The sequence below is a fragment of the Condylostylus longicornis genome, unplaced genomic scaffold (genome assembly GCF_029603195.1).
Source record: "Condylostylus longicornis isolate FDR11 unplaced genomic scaffold, ASM2960319v2 ptg000055l, whole genome shotgun sequence".
Classification (NCBI taxonomy): Eukaryota; Metazoa; Arthropoda; class Insecta; order Diptera; family Dolichopodidae; genus Condylostylus; species Condylostylus longicornis.
Window position 1 is genome coordinate 13,720,528 of NW_026578024.1, and position 24,690 is coordinate 13,745,217.

Sequence of the window (24,690 nt, forward strand, 5' to 3'; positions counted from 1 at the left end):
TTTTGTTGTTGAATCACATTGGAAATTTTCATGTCCTACAGATCTAATTGAATCTATATCAACATTTTAATGTTCCTCGGTACTTAAAACTTTTTGAAAACAATAGCAACATTTCATTTTAAAATATCAAGAATTTTCACTTGAATCTTTTAAGCAGTTTTTGTCTAAAGCTATTTATGAATAAATTTATATATAAATCTACCAGCATTCTGGTAGAAATAAAAACAATGTATACATAAACCTTTAGGGAAAATTAAATATTTAAAATTTTTCAAATATAGCGACCATAGCACCTTTAATTTTTAATGTCTGACCCCAATTTTTAAAACAATTTGATAGAAATTGTTTAAGTTTCGGTAGCCGTATAATTTCAGTAATAATTTGTTTATAATAATACTATATTACTATTACTAATTTCCACACAAAACCAATTTACAAACAATTCTTGCTACTTGATGAGGATTGTGGTCTGATAAATATTGTGGTCTAAAACGTGATAATGAATTAATATTGCTGTTCTTGTGTGATTTATAAAAAAAAACTATTTGCATTTTAAAAATAAGACCAATTTTTTTAATAATTTTAATTTGTGCCTATATTTATATAGAATCTATTACAGTCATTGCGGTGTAGCAAAAATTTTATTAAAAATTCTTGCATCTACGATTATTTAAAAAAAAAAAAAGCAAAATATTAAGCACATCCTTAAACACATTTTCCAAAATATGGAGAAAATAGTGAATGTAGACTATTAAGAAACTAGAAAAAAAAAATAAATTTAGAAATTAAATCTGATAGCACTGCAATTTTAAGCAATTTTTTGCAATTTTATTCCACTATATCCAGGCATTTCTTTATTTTTTTTTGACTAATCGAAACTTTTTGGAGCAAATCAAAACTCTACCCTATGTGAATTTCTTCCTCATTTTGATTAAAAAAAAAATTCATATACATAAACTAAAATAGAAATGTGGTCCAAATGTTTTTTTTTTATACCAATTTCAAAAAGACAAAAAAGAAAAAAATTATTCCTTACTTTCCTCTATTATTTTTCATAAGGATCAATTGAATTTATGCTTTTTAAAGTTCTCCTTTTTTTCCGCAATCAATATTATGGTTTCTTTCATCTTTTTCTTTTCTTTTTTTTTTTTTTGGATTACTGCCAGATGTCTTTTATATTTTCACATATACACAAACTATAAAATAAAAAATATTATAATATTTTTGCAGTACGTAACCGCAAAATATAAAAAAGGAACAGATCCTTTTTTATACTTCAACGTATTGCACTGTACACTGCCTATGTATAATATTATGTGTGTGTGTATGTTTATATATGTATGCCACATTGAAGTTTTTAGGTTATTCAAAGTATCATGGTCTGGTTATAAAATTGTAACATATTCCAAAAAATCTAAAATATAGAAAATGATATTATATTTAATAAAATCATTTACTATTATTACGAGTATTATTGTTATTATTATTGTTACTATTATTGTAGTAAAAAAAAAAATATTAAAGAAATTTTCAAGTAATTGTCTGCTCTTATTTTGGAATTCTAAAATTTTTTTTTTTTTTTGGTATTCTTACTTATTATGCGGTGGATAAAATATGAAAATATATTTAGAAATTTAATTTTGTTATTGCACGTATATAGAATGGATCTACATAGATAGAATGCCTATCGTATGTCATCTTATATGGAATCACATATTGTATTTTATGAATAGTATAAAGGACAATCAATGTAATTGATTATATTGTGATTATTGTATTACAAATATAGTTTTTTGTTTATTATAAAACATTAAAGTTTAAAGAATTTCAAATAAACAGTAGAGAAATTTTATTAGAAAATTAAATTTTTTGTTTTAATATACGGGAAGTCCTACAGGATATTTATAATGACAATTACTAGGCGGGGGGAATTACATTTTTAACAAAATTATTGTGGGGAGGTTTTGATTTTAAATCGCAACACTGATTGTTCAATTGTATTAATATTATTTACCTTCCATTGTTGCATATGTTTTGTACATGATATCCTCGATTCGATAGCATTCGTGAAGTAGGGTGAAAGAATAAAACCAGGTGAACAAAAAATGACAATAAGCATTTTACGTTTTTTCTCTTTTTTGATGTTGCGAGAATACGGAATGCTTTGGTTCCCATTTTTGAATAATTCGATATATGAATCCTGAGATTTTTGCCACATATTTGGTAAGAACATAAAAAAACGGAATATAGGTTTATTTAATAAAAAACAATTTTGAGTAAATAGCAGTTACGGGAAAATTTATTGAAAAAAATTATTAAAAGTTTTGTGTTTAGACTAAAATATTCTCGTTCCCCTATATATTTTATAAAGAAGTCATGTCCCTCCTTCTACTTCTCCAATTTTTCGATATGAATTATTTTGGCTTCTGTATAAGACTAATAAACTTTAACCTCCATTATGACTTTAGAAGGAATCATTTAGATTCGACATCCTGCTTCGGAAATATTATTAAATTTCGAAATCTTTGTAGAATACCCAATTAATTATTAGTGCACAAATTGTCACAGAAATATTTTTCACTCTTTGAACCAGTATATCTTTTACAGACTAAAAATTTGCAGTTTTAGATTTCAATGCTTTTTATCATAAACAACAATCTTAATATGGATCTCATAAGATTAATTAAAATTCACTTTTAATATTTTAATATTTCTAATTTTTGAATAAATTTAACATGCTTTCCAAAAACAGGAATATTTTGTTATAACGTCTTTTCATAAAATACAAAAAAGCTTTTATTAAAATAATTAAAATATTCTAAAATTTTCTGTAATACACTACAATAGTACATAGTACCAATAAATAAGTACTGTTTAAAACTAGCATAAAATAATTAGCAATTTGTATTCAATATACCAAAAAATCCAGCATAATATAGACGTATATTATTACAACTACATCCTAAGATCTTAAAATACCTTATAATTTATTACTTAGTTTCCTTATCGTATATATATACAAACATATCCTTCATAATATTTATCAATTATCAGGATAATATCCAACATGTATAATAATATAAGTATATGGTGTTTTAAAGCATCATACATAATAACATTTTACAAATTAATATTTTAGTCGAAGACTTCTTATTCAATATATTTAATGGATTTATCTTATGAAATAAGTAGATATTTTGCATACACTGGAATACACTCACTTACGAACATATTATGTTCATGTAATATTAATATTATAATTTAAGCTTTAGAGTTATACACAGCACTCATATTATACGAGTAGTTTAAAAACGTTAATGAAATTACATTTAAGTATATAATATTACCTTTCATGTTTAATTTTACAAATGGATATTCATATTAATAATATATAAATTCTATTTGTGTAAAAGATCCTAGGTGAATATAAAATTATAATTTAACACTTTGAGCTGTTGAAATTTCATATAATAGATATAAAATGTTTATATTATATGCATAATATTTTAAAAGTATTATTATTACATCGTTACATAAGAGTATGAAAAATTAATTTAATAAAATTATTCAATCTATATTTTATAGTGCTTGTGTTTGAAGTAAGTAGAGATAAAATTATATACAGGGTGATTTAGTAATAAGTACAATATTGTTCCATTTCGATAAATGTAGTCAGGCTAATTTGTGTGTCTGGCCACACTGGGACATGTGGGACTGTGTCGAGCCGCTGACTTTCTACGGTGATGGGACTCGGATTGCCTGCTTGCTTGGCACGTAGCAATACCAAAGTGCGAAGCTATGTTTCCAATCGCGTTCGGCATAGTTGACCGCGGAGCCGTTGGAAATGGATATGAAACCTGATCTGTGCTATAGAGAACTTTTTTACTGGCCACTGCCACCTACGTAAGCTAGGGAAATCGGACTTCACTTGTCCAGATCTTGTGGGGATGGTGACGAGACCGCCGTCTACAGTCTTTGTGACTGTCCGTTATTGGTTTTCTAGTAGGCTACAATAAGTCGCGAACAACGACTGGATATATCCGCTTGCTCCTTTCGATTTCTTTGGAATTGCGAATCTATACAAATCTACCCCTTAGAGTTCCAAAAAGACCACCATTCAAACTTTTGAAAAATTTTTTGACAGTATAGTTCTCTCTAAAACAAACCAAAAAAACTCAATAAAATCTACGTTCTACGAAACTTCTTCAAAATCATTGCATCTGTCTCGGAAACCTTTAAAATTTGACATCTGCATAGTTCCGAAAAAAAATTTTTCTCCAATTTTTGATTCCCTAAATGACAGTATACAATGATTGACTGATTATCGAATCACACTGTAAAATATAAGAGTAAAGGTAATCGCTTATTATATGCAAAATTTTTGATTTTAAGGATAATTGAGAAAGTTATCATAAAAGATTATTTCTATAAATATTATTCACACTTATTAAAAATATAGGTTACAGGAAGTGTTAGAAGATTTTATGTATTAATTTTTAATAAGATTTTAGGTCGTAGTAATTTTACATGAAAATATTATAAATGAAAAATATGATTTTTGTTCTTATATCCAAAAATTTCTGTATGAATTTTCTCGTATAAAATTAGCAGGAATCTTTAAAATGTGATCAAAATTGATCTGTGTAATTTGATTAATATAATAATTAAGGGTCGACAGTTTTGATTTTTTTGGGTTTATATAGCTACAATTTCCACATTTACTAAAATTGGATTGAAACAGTTTAGTAATAAAATTTTTAACAATTTTACTTTATTGGAATTAAATAAATTCTCGTAATATTTGGACTTGTATATATTTGCATCCCATATGAACCAATTATGGCCGGTAAGTGGTTGAAATCTAGGGTTGTGAATAAATTTACATGCAAAGTACAAACATTTCCAAAAACATGAACAGGTTTATGTTTAATGGCACAGGGTTATGTTTAATTTTTAGCTTTTTTGAGTCGCAAAATTTTCACATAATAGTTAACTCCAGTAATATTTCATTTTGAGTAAATATCAGTAGTTTCTGAATAAATGTCACTATTTGCAATAGATAATTTTAATTTTTCATACTATATTGTTTATTTTATCATCTAGTAAACATATTTTTAAATTTTAATTACAATGAATAAACTGAACACAATTTAATTGAAATGAAACACAAGAAATTTTAAATTTATCGTATACAAACATGAGAAGATGAGAACATATTTTAAATGTTTATTTGTTCTAAAATGATTTATAATTTTTAATAATTTATTACACTCACACATAATTGTTATGTTCAAAAATGTGTACAAAAGAGTACAAGAAGATTTATTACAAAATTATTTTAAAATTAAAGAATTTTATCTTTGATATACTTGAATTTCATTTGATATTAATTATTAAAGAATATTTAATGGTTTTTGAATTGGAATTTTAGTAATAAGTATATATAATAAGCAAATATAAGATTTAATAAACAATATTACAAATGAAAAAGATATTTAATGGAAATAAATAAATTACACGCTTGAGTAGAAGAAGTAAAAATATTTTTTGAAATTTCTTTGCTTACTTTAAGTAAATATATTAAGTCTCATTTATTAAATTAAATTTAATAATTTATTATATTGCAGTATTATTGAAATTAAAGTGTATTTCTTTTACAAAAGTGAATATTTAATATTAACAGAAATTGTTAGTTACAATGGCATTTACTCTTAATTTAACACTCACTCTAAATTCCACTTTGAGCTAAATCTCTTATATAAATTTTAGGGTAATTCTGAGAGCAAGTTTAAAACTGTGTTATAAATATCACAATTAAAAACCATTGACTTTGGAATAGAATTCCAAGTTTGATGAATATTAGAAATATTTGCGACACTGTCAAAGTTAAACTAGTATTTAAATATGTAAAAGTATTCATAATTCAAAAAATAATTTGTAAATGTGTTGTAAGACTATTCAACAGCTTTTAAACGGTATCCAAATTTTATTATATTAGTTGCAATATAAAAGGTATCCAGAATTAATTATTGTGTTTGAGTAGAACGAGTTTGATTGAAATGTAATAAAATCTTGATAATTCGAACGAGTTTGATTTAAATATAAATTGTTTGATTAAATAATTTAAATGTTTGACATCTTATCTTAATACACTGATGCTTTTTAAAATATTTACGTAACCGCTCAGAAATACACTATTCGTATCTTTGATAATCGTTTGAAATTTATTGGGGCAATGAATGCTTAACATCCTCAACGCGTTATAATTTATTAACGTGATTACAATTTATACAGAAAATAGAAAAAATATCGAAAATAAGTAAATTTAATATAATCATCTGCCATATCGAATTTTTCATACGAAACCCCTAAAAGTATGCAAATTTTAATCACAATTAAAAAGGTAATGAAACCATTTACCCTATTATTAATAACCATTTACCCTATTGTAGGTATGTATGGAAAAAATTGAATTACTTATTGTTCATTTTTTTTCTACGTTAATAAAAAGAAATGCTTTTTCTTTTTTTTAGACTTCTAACAATAAAAGTTTTCTTTTTTATATAAAACTTTTTAATTATTCAATATTGTGTGTAGTACACACATAATTAACTATTAATATAACAAAATTTTCTTAATTTCAAAAATTTAAAACTTTTAAATTTTTAATTTCATTCTATATATCAATATTTAATTATTTAATAACTAGTTACTCTAATTGTGTTAGAAATTTATTCCAGCTTTTAAATCAATTATAAATTTAAATGAAAATTTTCTTCTTAATTTTATAAATTTACTGTACAACAATAAAGTCTCATATATAGTTAAGAAAAAGTTGTTGCAGTATCAAAATCAATTACAAAAATATATGCACAATATGAAAAGCACATAGATATTTTAAGTTATGGCATTACTGTCCTATTATAAGGATTTGATACACTATTTATTTTGATTGATAATCCTCAAAGTAATCTTAAAAGTAAAGGATGAACTAAATCATAGAAAAATTTTAATATTGCTATGGTATATCGAATTAATTAAAAACAAGACGTAGAGTAAAGAAATTTTTAAACAACCAAGTTCTATTCAATCTATTGAGCACTATTGACATTGAACTATCAATAGTGGTGCAAGATGAGTGGAGCTATTTAAAACAATATTTCAATAAAACATAACATCCTTTGAATAACTTATCATCTTAAACAAAATTCAAAGAACGTCTTCAATTTACTTGAACTTTACATACACTATTACGGAGCCCTTTAGAAAATTAACAAATTACTTCCAGTTTTCTTTCAGAAATAAGTAAATGCAAATAATAATTTGAAAATATGAACAGAAAGAATTAAAAATTACTTTTTTTATTATTACAAGAATCAGAAATTAAATTCAAATTAGATTTTCTAAAAACCAATGATAATAAAATTAAAATTTAGATTTGTTCTTTAACACTTCCATAATGAAATTTTTTTTTTTAATTTTTAAATTTATTCTTGTGAATAAATTTCTAGAAATTTTTCTTTCTCACTATAAGATTCTTTAAAATTTTAAAATAGAATAAAAGCAGATAAAATCCAAAAAACAAAGGCAAAAATAAGTCAAAGTCAAAGTATTTTATCCACACTCCTTTTGGTTTATAGGAGAAAAAAAAATTTTACATTTTTTTAAGAAATCCAATTAAAAAATAAATTTACATCAGACCAATGGCTTATAAAGTAGCACTTTACCCTTAAGCAGGGGAAAATAATGCTTTTCAAAATAATTTTCTAACTACACCTTTTCTCAAAAAAAGTCAAATTGCTGCATATATTTGGGATGAAAAAAAGGAAATGAAAGAACCGGCAACATAAGTTTCGAATTCTACGGTTAAGTAAGCTAGTTAAAATAGAAAATTATATTTTTTGAAGGCAATGACATTAACGGTTAGTCTTTCGCATTTGTGAAAATTTGGAAAATCTTTAGTTTTCGAAATATAAGACGCCGAAAATTTAAATTTTACATATTGCAATATAATAGGTAGATATTTTAGGGGTTTTAGATAACTTTTAATTTTAAAAGCCATTTTGTCACTTCAGTTTTAGACTTCGGCTATGATATTTCATGGTAGAAACATGTACTAAATTTTTCTGGTTTCGACAAATAAGTAGTCGAAAGAAACAATATTAGAATTTTAGGGAGCAATAACTTGTAAGGGGCTATATACAAAATTTTAGAAACCTTATACAAAAACCTCTATAAAAAACTTCTAAATCGTTTCTATTTTAAAGGCTGTGAAAGCTTTAAAAATATACTACGCGGGTAGATGGGCAGTCGAAGGGACAGAGTGAAATTAATACGAACTTTTTTCAATCTTTTTTTGACAAAATGCTAAAAAAAAAAAAAACAAATAAAATGAATTTGAATTAAAAAAATTTCTTCCTTTTTTTAATAGTGTCTGACGATGTCTACCCATACTTGACAAAATACTTACGTAAATTACAGAAAACAAGATTCTTGCAATTTTTGTATGTGTGTAGGTATAATATGTGTAAATATATTTTTAATGTATGTAATTATATCCTTTTCTTATCTTAACTTTTTTCTCAATTAAAATATTTTAAGTGTGTATTTTTAATTTTCCTTTAAGAATATTCAACAATATTCTGTTTGTGTTTTTTTTAGTTTTAAAGACTAAAAATATAATTTAAAATAAACTATTTTTTTTTTTTTGTTTTCTTAAGAGCGTTATTTATATATTCATGAATATAAGCATCCTTAAAAATGATGTGTGCTACACAAACAACTGCAGTGTATACACAACAAAGTTCAAATGCTTCAAAGGAGAAATTGCAATTTATAAAATTTTTGACTCATTATTCTTCAATTTTTTTCTTTATTAATTTAATATTAATTTTCATGAAATTTGGCAACCTTTATAACATATTTCGTGAATTTTGAAGGAAGGTCTAAATTTTTTTGACAATTTGCGTAGAAAGAAACGTATCTGGCTTGAAAGCAGATTATTGTGCGATTTTCTTAGCATTTGACATACATCTTGGGGCTGCATACCAGAGTGACGGACAGAGGTTCACCTAATAGCACCCTTATAATTTTAATATTCAAACTAAAATGATAAAATTAAGCAAGAACTGTTTTAAAAAGTGGAGCTATTTCTGAAAAAAATTAATTTACACATTTCCCATGCAACTCATACAATCAATAATTCGCATGGCTATAACCGAATTGACTCATTTATATTCGAGCTATTCTTATATCAAATATTCTAAAACAATACAGATTTTAGAAGTTGAACTAGATACCTACCTATTTCAAATAAAATTCAAATACAATTCAAATTCAATACAATTTCCTCCTTATCAAATATTATTTTTATTGTGTTGAACGAGACTTAATGTGTAGAATGCCTTCTCTTATTGAATATGTTGACTGCCCTTTTATTTTTAAGAATAATAGATTCAAATTTCAATTACTTAAGAGAGAAATTTATTAAAAATTGCTTAATAATATATTATAAAGAAAATCTGTGGTTTATTAGGGTGGATAAAATAAAAATTTGTGTCATGGTCGTTCAAAGTTTTAAACAATATGCAGTAAGAAACATGGGGTAAATAATTCATACTTATTTAACTAAGAATTCCACTTGTTTATTGATTGTTCTTACCATAAAAGTCAGTAAACGTTCTGTCTTCTCAGTTCAAAGTTTTGAGGTAGGGTAATTGTAAAAGGTAAATAAGAGCACATACTTATAGGCATTTATAACAATGCCACTTAGTTGAGCTGAAGTGCATTTTTTACATCTTAAGGGATAATAATTAATGCTTTATATTACATAATATGTACAAGTAGCATTGGGGCGTAATATATTGTAATAAAAAATTCTTCATTAAATTTTACTTGAAATTTGAAGTTGATAGAAAAATTTTAAGTTTCAAGATTCATTTTTAGATTAAAGTTGTTCTAATTTACGAAACATGACACTTAAATATTTTGTTATAAAAATTTTTATTTCAAGAATCTTTTTCCATATTCATATGATTTATTCTATTATAAATGTGGAAAAAAGTTCCTGAAAAATTTTGATTTAGGTGGAATTTAAAAATTTAAGAAACTATAAACTTAAGAAATTTGGAGTATAATCGAACTATAGGAAGAGAAAACAAGAGAGAAATATAAAGAACTTTCAAAGCCCTAAATATTTTTTGATTGTTACTGATCGGCATTATATACAATAAGGGAGGTTTTATGATGGCACCATTTGGGGAAGCGTAAATTAACTATTTTTAGAAAGATGCCAGTCTATCGGCCTATGTGTATAAGCGCGGTGTATCTCAAGTTCAGCTGAAACGATTTCGATGAAATTTTATGTACAAATTCAGAGTGTTAATGCAGTAAATGTATAAAATTTTTGGAAATAACAGAGCTCAAATAAAACCGATCTGTGAGACAGATTTTTCATATTTCACCATATCTAAGGGACTAACTGACGGAATTTGATTAAATTTAATATTTAAGTTCAGTTTGCTACCAAAAGTTAAAGGCAAGCTTTTCAGAAAATTTGGATGGGTTAAAGTCATACTCAAATCATAGCCAAATCCATATTTTTCTGGGTATGTTATTTAAAAGTAACTTACTAGTGTGCTTAAAATTTGAAAGGAATATTTAAAAGGCATTCTTATAATTTTAAGCAACATTTTCGCTAAACTAGACATTTCACTTTTCGGTCGGTTTCGATCTCACGTGCTGGTCACATCAGAACATTCATTTGCTATTAATTTGTAATAATCTTATATATATTGTTTTGTACTTCTTAAAATGTTTGAAGGCTCAAATCACATAAAATATCATAATTAAAATTTTAGAGAATTATTTTCGGGAATTTAAAGAGTAACACCTTCTTTTCAATTACATTCACGTTTTTTATAATAAGTTGCATAATTCAATTTAATTATTATTCAATTGAATGAAGAATTTTCTACAAAGAACAGACTTATACCTATAGAATTATGGGTTTTAGGATGATGTCAACGCCGTCATTTTGTGATTTCCAAATCTGAATTCAAATTAAGCTTTTTGTGCTATAACATCATTTTAATTATACTCTTCACTGTCCCAACTAGCATGAACCTCAAAATGGACTAATAATATACATTTTCCAAATAAATACGCTTCCTTAAACACACATGCTGTACGTCGTTAAGAAAAACATATCTGCAATATAAGAACATTAAAAAAATGTTGGTTCCTTTGTTTCTTATTTCGATATGCATACTGCAACAATGAGAACAATACTAAGATCTTGTTATTTAATTTTCATCTTTTAAAGTATGAATGTATACGAATTTATATGACAATCTTTCAAAATTTGAAAACTTTTTATATTAAAAATTAATAAAATATTTTTAAATTTCAACTCAGGGCATTTGCTCAAATAATAATTTAAAATAACCTTTCATATCCAAATTTTAAATAAAAATCTCTATATAAGTATAATAATTAATACTGAAATATTTAAAGGATTTAATTCGAATTTTATTACAAAATTAAAATTGTAAAATTAAACCGTTGAAAAATTCCAATACTGCGACAAAGCAATCTCTTTTCTAACGCTATCTTCATTAAAGAAAATATTTTCCATAGTGATGGAAAACTTTTACATAAGTTTAAATAGGAAAAAGAAAAGTTTTTAATGGAAATTCATTATTAAGTAAAGTTTTATTATATAATATGCAATTGCAAGAGAAAAAAAGTGAAATCTGAATTAAAAAAATAACAAAAACAACAAACTAAAATTAAGTGGAATTTAAAAAAAAAAGAAAAAAAAAACAAAAATTTATCAAAGTTGTGACACTCTTTACAAGGTTCAAAGAAATCATTTGAATTAACACTCACTTTGAATAAAGTTAGATATAGTGTCATATAAAATGGAAAACTGAATCTTCAAAAAAAAAAATTATTTGCATAAGAAAGTTGAGAAAATCTCAATACTTAAAAAAACTTTAGAGAAAATTAAGAAAAAAAATTTTTTTTTTTAAATTAAAATAAATAGTCTTTGACTCAAATTCAGTTTATTTTGAAAACTGGTATACAAAATATATAAGTGTGCTAATATAACAGAATAAATTAAGAATTATACACACCAAATGATCATACAAAAAAAAATAATTTTTGTATACTTATAAAGTGTTGAAAATAAAAATAATCCGAAATTCAACATGAAAAGTTTCTAATAAAAGTAAAAATTTTTTTGTTAGTAAAGTAATTAATAAGTTGGTGTTAAAAAATATCAAAATTCCAAAGAGACAGCAAAAAATCTTTTTGGAAATTTGTTACAGAAACGTTATCGTATTTCAAATGCATGTAATGTGTTAATTAGAGACCTACTTGGAATTTTTTATAAAAAAATCAACCACGGTTCATTCGGAATTTAGATAATTTTGTGAGATTGTGATACTGTGTTTTAGAATTCGTACACTCCCAACAAACTCGGGTAAGCATGAATTTTCTTTAAAATTATATAAAAGTTAAAAATTATATTCACAGCCATCCCGGTCTGGCGTAATGAATTTATTTGGTATGTCAATTTGCAATTTTTATTTGTAACCCTGTATACTTTTTGTTCCTCTTCTATGGGTAGTATTATTTTTTCCTTCTGTTATAAGGAATTGCTTATGAATTATAAAAGCAGCCAAAGCAGCAACATCTAACATATTTGAGAAAGAAAGACAAGGGCTATTGATTTAATGATCTTTTGCTCATACAGCATTTAGTAGAAATTATCGACACCATTCTTAGTATAGTTGTAGTTCATGCATTAGAATGTTTGTGCTGAAATGAATAATAGACAATTAATTGAATTACATTTTTATTCCTTTTTGGAATATTCCAGAATGTTGTAACTTCGTTACTAAAAGCAAATATTGTAGATTAATTCTTTTAAGAACATTTCATAAAACCTGCCTGCCTGTCATAATTATATTCACTCTTATACCAAAACAACCTTTAGAACAATTTTTCCGGTTGGAAGTAGGACGAGAAACTAGCTTCAGGTTACATCCAGAGAAGCTAGCTTCAGGTTAATTTTAAAAATTCCCATATAGGATAGAATAACGTAATTTTATGGCCAAGGTTCATTTTTTCAGTGTAAAGTTGGTTATTGGCACAAATATACCTGCTTCTACTTTATTGGTTATTGGCACACATATACCTGCTTATATAACATCTGCTTCCAATAATTGTCGAATTCCATATGAAATGTATGAAATGCATGCTACTTATCCGGGTATATTGGGTGTACGAAATAAGTGATATACAAAACATATCGCTTAGAATGGATGAAGTACATATATTTTTTTAAATATTTTTCATAATTTAGAAAGCTACTGAAAATTTTAGATTATTTGAACATCTAAATGATAGTAAAATTAAGAGTTAAGATTGAAAAACCTACCCGGGTATGTAAGTGTCATATTTGCTAGAAATTTATATTTTTTGACTTATAACACTTTTGCAGTAACTACGAACAATACTTGATTCACACTAACTCACCACTAACAACTCTCTTTGTCTGACTTAAAAAAACAAAATTACCGCATAAAATTAAAAGGAGAAATCTCCAATTTTATATAAAAAACATTGAAACTGAGATTTTCTAATTTTTTAATGGGCCTCAACATGGCGGAAGGGAAAAGAAGCAAGCACAATAATAATAAACAAGAACAGATAAAAATAAATGAAGTTCATATTCTCGAGTCCATTAAATGCAATTGTTTTTTTTCATTGTTACCACATTAAATAAATTTTCACTCCATTAAACCACCATTGGGAGTCGGTAAATTCACTTTTTTTTTTTCTTTAAATAATAAAATCAGAAATGAGAAAAATAAAAAAATTTCAAAATGAAACCAAAAAATACAAGAACAACAAGAATAACATAAACGTATAGAGAACACAGAAAAAAAACAACAACAGCAACAACAATATTGAAAGAATATTAACCATCTGAGAGACTGAAAAAAAGAGTGGCTCTTTATTAATAATAAGAAAGAGCAAGAGATCAACAGTAAATAAAACTATACAAGGAAAACTTCAATTACTTTTTCTTATAATAAAATTGGTGTTTTTAGTTTTGTTGCTTTTTTTCCTGAAATAATTTTCCAACAGATTTTGCAATCATTTGGTATTGTTCCCATTCATTTCGTTCTTCGAAAGAATAAAAAAAACAAGCAAGAAAATAAAATTGAATTTTTTGTTCTTGAAGACATTTTTGTCCTTTGGATACAAGGATCAGTTTTGACTATCATTTTATAAATTTTTTTTTCTTGTTTACTTTTTATTTTGTAACTTTTTAAATATCTTTAAGCGAAATTTTATAAAAATCAGCATAACAATATTGAAAAATATTGAAAGCATGACAGTAATATAACAGGAAAACGCTGTTATACTGTGCCAGTATAACACGCTATAATATTGTACGAGTACTAACAAACAATAACAATATTAATTGAATGAAATGGACAATATAACAAATGTTATACATGTTATACACTATGTATACTCGTATAATCATCGTTATAGCTTTGAAGATGTAGATATGTTTGTAATATGCATGTATTAGCCATTAAGTGTATATTTTAACTGTTTATGTCTTACAATACCAATGTATATTACAATAATTGTTATAATGGGTGGCATTATTTAAAGTGATTATAATATACAAGAGGGCAAGAACAATTTTTTTCGCACACAATTATTATTATTATAATAAAAGACAAGGAAAGACGGAGCCATATAATAGTTAAATGATATCCTTTCCATCATGTGACCATTATCCATGCTAAAAATTTTTTTTTCCCTTTGATTTCTCCTTTTCATATTTTCTGTTATTCTTTTCCTTGCGCTTGACTTTATAACATTATTTTACCATTTTCACTTCTTCTACTACACTATATCTTTAATAGTCATATAGACAGACCCTATAACTATTCGTAGTAGATACTGTCTTAGAATATTTATTAGAAAACATTAAAAGCAGAAAAGTTAAAAATACCTATATACTCGTATATAAATACAGAAATTACTTGTTATAATATTTTGGTAAAATGATTTTATTATAAAGCAAGAGTACAAGGACAACGCAGGAACTTTATATTATACAAAATAAGGAAATTTCAAAAAACCTTAAAGGCAAATTCTATTAATGGCTTTTTTTGCTGAATAATTCTTAATGGTGGTTAACCTCAAGTTTATAATAAAAATTAAAAAATAAAAAGGTAAGGAGAAAAAATCTTTCCCGTTTTTACTTTTATTATGACTATACCACTATTACGACTATTGATATACAAAAATTTTCACGTGTATTAAGTTGTATAGTTGCACTTATATTAATCAACACGTGTCGGCATCAGACCTTATATTACATTAAAAGTTGGTTGAATTGTGTGTACGTTTTATATTCTCTTAAGAAGTTGAAAATGTTTTGTATTGCTATTTAATTTCACATTGAAATTAAGGAGAATTTAAAAAAAAAAAAACATTTTTATTTTGCTTAAAAAGATTTTTTGAATTATACATGAAATAGACCTGACCTAAACTTTTAAACGTAACAAAAAGGTTAGGATTTCTTAATAATTTACTGACCTTAATTTAAAAGGAGTTCTCGTATTTTGTAAAGGAGCATTTTATAGTATTAAAATCAAAAGTAATGTGAATCCTTTAAACAAAACTACAAATAATTTATTGTTCAATTTCCTGGCCAATGAAAGGCACGCGAAATCCTTTAAAATTAAAAAAAAAATTTATTAATATGAGATTTGGATATAAAATTTGGATGATTCAAGACTGTAAGGAACTTCTGTAGGGAAATGTTTGCAAATATGATATAAATTTATATCATATTTTTGAAAAATAAGTTTTATTGAAAATTTAAGAAATTAAGAGTTTAGGTCATTTTGTTTGAGGTTTCGAGCTAGTATATTATTGAAGCACCTGAATTGAATATCAAGAAAATTAAGGACAAAATTTGCTTTTTCTTCCTTTATAATTTAAAAAGAACTTCCACTGTACTTAGAATTTGAAGTGTTCTAAATCTAAACACACCTGATCATTTCACAAATTATTTTTTAAAATTTAAATTTCGTTTATTAAATTTAAATTTAAATTGACCGCAATTGACGTGAAAAGATTACTGAATATCAGTAATTATCAGAGTTAGATAATTGAATATCAATGCGGAAAATATTAAATGCCCCTATACGTTACGTTATTACTTTCAGAGTACTCTCACTCTGAAAACTAGAACATTTATTTCCTGAAAATAAACTGATAGACACCGAAGTTCGTAAATCCAAAATTTTTAAAATGAATATTATGTTCGATAGTTTATAAATTTATGTATTAAGATTTACATCGATCAAGGGTCTATGTGAACTAATATTCCACTAGTTCTAGAGTGGTAGAGCGATAGGGAACAATTCCTTTTTCTAAAGAAAAATACAAACAATTTATTATTAATTCATAAAATTTGCATATTTTTAGGGACTTTTTTTTTTTATAATTTGAACCATCATTAAAATGAATAAAATGAAGAATTTTAATGTTGTTGGGTGTTGTGATCAACAGCTATTCATTATGGGTTTTGTTTTTCATTAATTTTTTTTGTTTTTGTTTTTTGGTTTGATCTGTTGTATAATTCGCAAATTTATTTAAAATGCTTTGAAATTAAAGTAAGAATAAAAATTAAAATGCAGAAAATTTTGATTTTGAATTTGATAGGAGCACAAATTTTCATGGCTACTCTTGTTTGCAATTTCAATAGGTTCAAGAAGTAAAAAATTACGTTATATACGCGAGCTCTATTTATAATTTATCTTTGATATATCCTAATTTAAAATTCATAAAATCAATAAGAAATTCACTATTACGATTTATATTAGGTATTCTTATTTGAGGCGCTCAGCACATTAGTGGCCTACTTGCAAAAATGACATTTCAAGAAATATTTTAACACAGGCACAAGCGAATTTACGAGTACGTCAAAATAGAGTGAAAAGAAAACTAAACTAAGTATTTTGAAAATAAAGAAAAATTATTTAGGCCATTACAACGCTATTGAACATAATAACTCATTTTTGCAAGAATATTGCATAGGCCGTTAAGGTGCTGAGCACCCCATTTAAACTCTTCGATAACCATTATTAATTTCGAGATATACTAAAATCTTTAATTCTTGAATTCTGGAATCTGAGCTATTTAAAAATTAATTGTTATCAATGACAAGTTTTACAAAAAGACACTTAAAAATTATTTGTTGTAGACCATCAAAAACCCTTTAATTTTTTTCAACAAAATTTCATATTAAAAAGTCGAAAATGTAAAATTTTGCGATAATTATACTGCCCTTAAAAAACGAAACTATTCAAATTATTTTTATATTAATTATAAAGAAAAATTGAATACAATTTTTTAGAAATTTTTGTTGCTACTCCAAAATTCACTACTATACTTAAACTTATTGCTTATGCAACAAAAATTCTTCTTAACTTTTTTTTTCTTAATTAAGCGAAAATTTTTTTCTTCTTAAAAGAAAATCATCACTTCATGTTGAATTTATTATTTTAATTTGGGATATTAAAATATTTTCCGAAATTCTTTATATTTCTTTTCAAAAAAAAAAAAAAACAAAACTGAAATTTTAAGGATTCTACACAAATAAAAAATAAAATAATACAAGAATAATTAAAATCCTCTTCGCTATAAAAATCTCATAACTTTCCTCTATAATAAGAAAAGGACAAGAAGAAAAAATTTCCCTGAAAGATTAGAAAAAAAAAGAAAGAAATTACTTATGTAAGGAAGAAATTCTTATAAAAGCAATTAAGACGAATTTTTCAAATGCATCCACCATTCTCTTATATAGTTTTTTATTTTTTGTTTTTTTGTTTTTTTTTTTTTGTATAACGATTGCTATTCCCATTAAAATTATTAACAAATACGCGATAATGAAAGAGGTATTTCTATGCTCTTTATTCTCTTGGCCTGTCTTTCCTCTCTTTAGAAATTGTCAAAATGCAAAAATGTCTGCTATAATATTAGACATTTGCTTTTCGGAAGGGTCTTGTTTTAATAATTGGAGTATTTTTTATTTAGAATTCTAAAATTTCCCTCACTAATTTATTTTATTATTTTTTTAATTTAAATTTTAAATTTTAGTATTTCGTTTATTAAAGTGCGTATTGTATTGGGCAATCATTATACCTTAAGTTTGTCTTATTGGAATAAAATGGTTCAAATTATTTTTATGGACAATTAAAAATTTAAAGCAAAATTTTACTCATTTGAATTGAAGTTTGCATTATAATGTTTTGGATTACAGATAAAAATTCATAAAAATTTTCAATTTAGAAAAAAAAAAAGGAATGTAATGCCTTCGTCCAGTTACACAATAACTTAATTTTCGTAGATATTGGAGCTAATTTCAGGTTAAGGTGAAGAAATATGAAAATTGTTCAATTTTTCAAAAAATGTTATTTAATTCAAAATGCTATTTATCCCTTTCCTCCCTAAAGTGTTTTAGAAAATGCCTCATTTTTATAGTATTTTAAAAATTACTATACTCAGAAAATTTAATTTCTATTATTGCAGCTGATATTGAAGACAAATTTTGTCCCTTACTCGTATTATGTACCTACACCAAAATCTAAATTTAATACTAAATAAAATACCAACAATTATTGCTATACCAAAAAGAAAAATTAATTTCATGATTCTTTAATATTTTTTTGTTAACAATCAAAATTATAAGTTGAAAAGTAAAAAAAAATAAATTAGAACTAAAATAAAAAACAAAAAGATTTTATAGAAAAATGTTTCTCCACATGAGGTCTATCTTTAGTGTCCTTCTTTACTACACATTTTCTCTGTAATGTATGAAAAAAAAACACAATTGTTGCCTGGAGTCTTTACTGCTGTAAATTACAAAAATTGCTTTTATTCAAGTTTTTTTTCTCTTATTATTTATAGAAATCAGGATAAATAAAACCGAGAAAAAAATAGAAGATGAGATTTGTATGATGACCAACCATTCTTATATATGGAAAAGAATTGGAAGAAAACAAAAGTTAACTTATCATTACTCTCTTATTTTCTTTTATATGATTGTCTAGGAACCTACATTGTAGAATCTTATAAAATTTTCTTTGAAGCGATTATCCATATACATATTCATTATTTTCATCTACTCATTCTAAATATTACTAGTGTATATACATAGTGTATATATATATATATATATAGAATAGTTTGGTTTGCTTTTCATTTATTTTACTTCTTTTATTGTTAAGTCAAGAAGGGCATCAAAATTTATGAGAAGGAGGAGAATTTGTAATAAGAATTGAATTGAAGAAGAAGAATAAGAAAAAACGGGAATAATAAAATGAAAAAATGATTACTCCTTTTTTTTGCCATTTCTATTTTTTTTTTCTTTCTTTTTTATTTTAACCCATTTTATATATGTGCGGTATAAAAAATAGTTAAGAAATAGAAAAAATAATTGTTAAGATAGTTTTAAGAATAAAGGACATTTAAAATGTAGGAGAAAAGAAGAATAAGAAAAATAAATGTACAATAATATAAGGAAAAAGGTTTTTCTTTTTAAGTTTTTGGAATGAAGTTATTATTGTCTGAAGAAAGTGAATAGAAAAATAATGATAATTTAGTGTAAATTGCTTTGATAAGTACTCAAAATGGATGCTGGAAATTATTAAACTGGGCTATTGATTTAAATTACTGAACCAATTTCGATTTCGCCTTTTTTTCTTGTGTTTTCTTTTTTTTTTTTAATTAAAATCTTCTCCTAAATTGTTACAATTTGAAATTAAGGTTCTATAATATTATGGCTGTAGTATAATTTGGTGGAAAATGATCTTTGATTTATATTTATTTACTGTTATTTCAGTAAAATTAAAGTTTGAATGTATTTTGAATTTTAGAAATTTGTATACACAACTGATTAATTTTTTATTCATTCAACTAGAAATTCATTCAGCTAACAAACTTGCACCTGTAAGTACGCAATGTTTTTAAAAATAATAATTGTGTATAATAGCTACACTAGCTATAAAATTCAAAATTACATTCGAATAAAGTAAAACTAAAAATTTGTATATACAATTTTTTGTGAAAACTTTACGACTTTCTTTTCATGATTGCTTTTTAAATTGTAACTAAATACCTGAAATAGGTAAAAATTTTATGGCTTAAAGATCGCTTATAAGCTTGTATACTGTCAAATATATGCGTTTATAATTATATGCAACGCGGGCTGTTTGTTGTTTATGTACTTGCTTTCTTGACAACTAGAATTTGAAAAAGCTGGAGAATTAAAATCTGGAGTAGATGTAAATTATTTACTGCATGCAAATCCGAATTGGAATTAAGTATAAGATCGGCATTATAATTAAATACACGTTTAAAACAAATGGTTTTAGAAGGGTTTCGAAAAAATTCATCATTTCATTGAAAACATCAGTTTAAAAATCGCTCCCTCACCAATATTGTGAAAAAATTTAAAACAAGGAATAAAGGTTTTAAATAATGTAGATTGCCATTCAAAATTGTCCTGGTACAATGTTCGTGTCCCCAATTTATTTTTAGGAAAGCAGAGTTACCCCATAAGGCTTTAAGAATGAAAATTTGTTTAAATTTCTAGTTCGTATCGGTAAGTTTTAAATGAAAATCTGTTGTTTTGGCGAATACCCCATGTTAGCGTCTCCTTTTCTAGCAATGCGCCATCATTATCGGGTCGGGTGCATTATAAGTTTCGTGTTCAATAATTTTATACTTGATAGATTTACTTCAAACTATCTTCTGAATGATTTTTCATATTATTTATTATGTTATTTCCGTATATTTTATTTTTTATTCCAAAATGCAATGACAAAAATTGTAAGACCCTTACTTCTCTGACAAAAAATTTATATTTTTCAGATATTCCTCCACTCCTATTTCTATTCAACAATAATATTAAACTTTAGATTCTTTAAATTGATCATCTTCTAAGACATCATCTAAATAAATATGCCGTGGTGATAATGGAAAACCTTTAATGCTTATATCTGATTCTGAATCATTGAAAATATATTTCTCAATTGCTGATTCATATGTTTTCTCTCTTTCTAATAAAGTACTTTGAATCTTAGTAACAGTTGATGTTATAAGATTACAATTCTTTACATTATCAATTGAAATTACTATCGATGACGTCATCAAATTTATAAAATAATTTTTTATATAAAATAAACTCATACCAAATTGAGTAAAAATTCTTTTAATAAAACCTGTTATGTTAGTGTAACTGTAACCATCATTAATGTCTAACTTTTGTTTTAAAATTTCTTCTTGTTGTTTTTTTGCATAAAGGAGCGTTTGTAGAATTGAAATCTCATTACGAACTTGGATTAACTCATTGTGCCATTTTCTTACATCCAATTGAATTTTTCGATTGACAGCAATTAAAGCGAGTTCTGACAATTGTTTAACTGTGAAATTTTCTGGAATATCGAATACAATTTCTAAAGAATATTTACCATTTTCAAATGGGGACGTTTTTTTACATATTTTGTCGAAAATCATAATATTTTGAATATTGAATAAGAATTTTGAAATTTTTAAATGAAATTCGAAAGAAATCAAAATTTTATTTTGAATTTTTAATTGCTTAGATGTAAAAATTTTTGATTTATAAAATATTTTGCTTTTGACATTTTGATTTAAAAAAAAAAATGTAGAAAAGAAATTATTTATGACATGATGAAAGTAAAAATATTTTCAAATTGCATAAAATTAGGCGCAAATTTCTTATTCTTATACTTTCATCTTACCATATAATTTCGTAAGTTATCCGAGTTATCCGATAAGTTATTGAGTAATTCTCAAGGGTGTTTTCAAGTCAGGATGAAAATCTACAAATATTAAAAATTTTCTTCTTTAGAATCTCAACTCAAGAGTTATTTTCTTTCACAATATTAGTTTTGGATCACATACATTTGCATAATACACACACATAGTACAAGTAGTTATTAATATTAAAGTTAATTTACAAATTGCATGAAATTCTTTATTAAAATGAAATACGCATAAAGGAAACAAAAAGTCTTTGGTTAATTTTACAAAGATAATTAAAATATGTAGACCTAGATTGAAAAGTAACATGAAACTTCAAGGAAGATTTTAATTTAGTAGAGTGTTTCTAGAAAATAATTACAAATTATACAATAAATAAATTGCAATTATTTCGTTTTTTTTAAATATAATTATATGAATTGCAATTATATTTTAATAAATTTTTTTTTTTAATGGAAACTATGAATAATGTTAAAAAAAAAATAAATTACAAAGATGAATAAAAATAAAAAAAAATAAAGGAAAATTTCGCAGGATGTTTTTTGTTGCTTCTCCTTTTAAGTTTTTTTTTCACATTTACTTTTTATGTAATTATAATATTATTTATTTTCCTTTATGTACTTATTAAGTGTATTATATGTACATGGTATGAAACCATCACTCATATCTAGATTTTAAATTTTTTTATTTAGTATTACGTTCACTGTGTACCTACAAACTTGATACAAATTGCATATAAAAGCGAACTTGTGTTTTAATACAAAATATTCATGTAAAATTAATAATAACGTGAGTATAGGGTAAAGATGATCTTGTCAACTGTGAGATATTTATAAATATTTTTTTGTGCGAAATTTGAATATTGCACCTTGAACCATTTTTTATGGTATGGATAAATAACTTTTTAAGTTGAATAGCAGTTACTTGATCCTCTGGTTCCGATCACATCCAATTTAAGTAGAATTCTAGCATTTGTGTAAAATTTTTGAGCCTTGTTAAGTCACTTTTCGAATTATCGCTAGGACAGACAGACGAATGCATAAATATATACATGGCTATATCAACTTAAAATTCGGTACTGAGCAAAAATGTATGTATATGTCTCTATCCTGATGACGCCTCAGGGGGACATTTGCTGCCTGACATCAGCCTATACGGGACTATACGAGATGTGGAAGATTAGCATCAGAGATTCGGATAGATTTCTCAAGAGATCTAGTTGGCTTAGATAGGCCACTTGTAATCGTATGCTCAATGACTTCCTGGTAATCACGTAGCAGTGGTAACAAAACGGCACACTTGTTCTAATTAGGGGGCGGTGAGCCTGCTGCACCGGCCACGTCAAACAACCAATCATGTCTATACCTCAAGCCTTTAATTCTCAGTATTGCAAACTGAATGGTAAATTTTATAATAAATTCTTCGAGTATACGTTCGTAGAGATACAAAAATTTACGGTAAATAAATAGCTAACATTATTATTTCAAAAACATTATTATGTATTAGCTTATTATAAAATTATATAACTGTTAATATTTACAAGATCGTAAGTATGTATATAAACGGAAGTATATGTGGCAGTTAACATATTGTATGGTAATCCTAAAAACTATCTACATAAGTATACTATAATAAAAATAATAGTTAATGTAACATACCTTTCTAACTCTCATAAATCTTCGTCTTCATAGACATGAAGAGGAAGTTAACTGTGCATATACAAAAACAAAATTGTTTTTTTTTTTTTTGTTTTATTTCTGATTGCTCTTTATATATTTTTAGTTCATCTCAAACCAAACCGTACTAAACATAACTGGTATAACTTGGGTGGATATTTCAATTCATGGGTTCAATTTAATGCTCGAGTATACTTATGTATTTACATTTAGACGTGGATCATAAATATAACAAGAACAAAAAAATAATATGTTCACCTACATTCATTTATAGTATGTATGTGGATTATGCATCATACGTACATATTATAATATTTAAGTAAATTCTCCCTTAGATACCGTCGGATTTTATAATTCTAACAATTTATCGTATATATACAGAGAGTTTTTTCATTTAAGAGGCAAAAAAAAAATATAAGTAAAATAAGACAAAACAAACTTTTATAATAAAATTTCCTTTTTTCTTGTTCTATTATACAATAATATACATACAACATACACATATACTATGAGATATGTGTTACGGAAACACAAACCGGAGGAATATTAGTTCTATAAAAAGAACTAAAAATAAATTAAAACCAAAGATTTTCCACATTTTACTCTATGAATTTTTGAGAATCTTATATACAAAATACTTAAATAACCAAGTAAATGTATATGTAATGTACATATATATGTGTGTATGTGGAAAAGCATATGAACAAGTTTTTATTATTGTCTATGATTTTAATCATACAAGTTAAAGTTATTCAACGTTTTCATGTTTTATTTCTCTGTTCTTAATTTATATTTCAATGCTAATAAGGAAAACTAAAACTTTATTTGAATCTATCTACTTAATTACAATATTTTACATTTATACTACTTATACATACATACATATACATTATATGAGTATAGTTAACATTATAGTACAGAAAATATGCGTGCAATTTGGATACTTAAATAAAGACGGTATATACTTGATATGTGCGATATGTTTTTTTCTCTCTGTGTAAAATTAACTACACAGTGAAAAAAAAACAGTGAAACATGTTTTAATTTCCGTTTTTAATGATAATAACCAGACTTTATGTGTCATCAAAACAATGTTGATGAAGATAATAATGATAAT

The 24,690-nt window shown here is 25.1% G+C and overlaps 1 protein-coding gene across 1 annotated transcript in view; it reads left to right on the plus strand.

Moving 5' to 3' along the window:
- Window positions 1-20,432, plus strand: part of LOC129612009 (uncharacterized) — a 47,689-nt gene extending 27,257 nt beyond the window's left edge. Inside the window, exon 11 of the mRNA XM_055525452.1 lies at window positions 20,356-20,432. Within this exon, the coding sequence (XP_055381427.1) occupies window positions 20,356-20,432 (77 nt within the window). The remainder of the gene's footprint in view (window positions 1-20,355) is intronic.
- The last annotated feature ends 4,258 nt before the right edge of the window (window positions 20,433-24,690 follow it).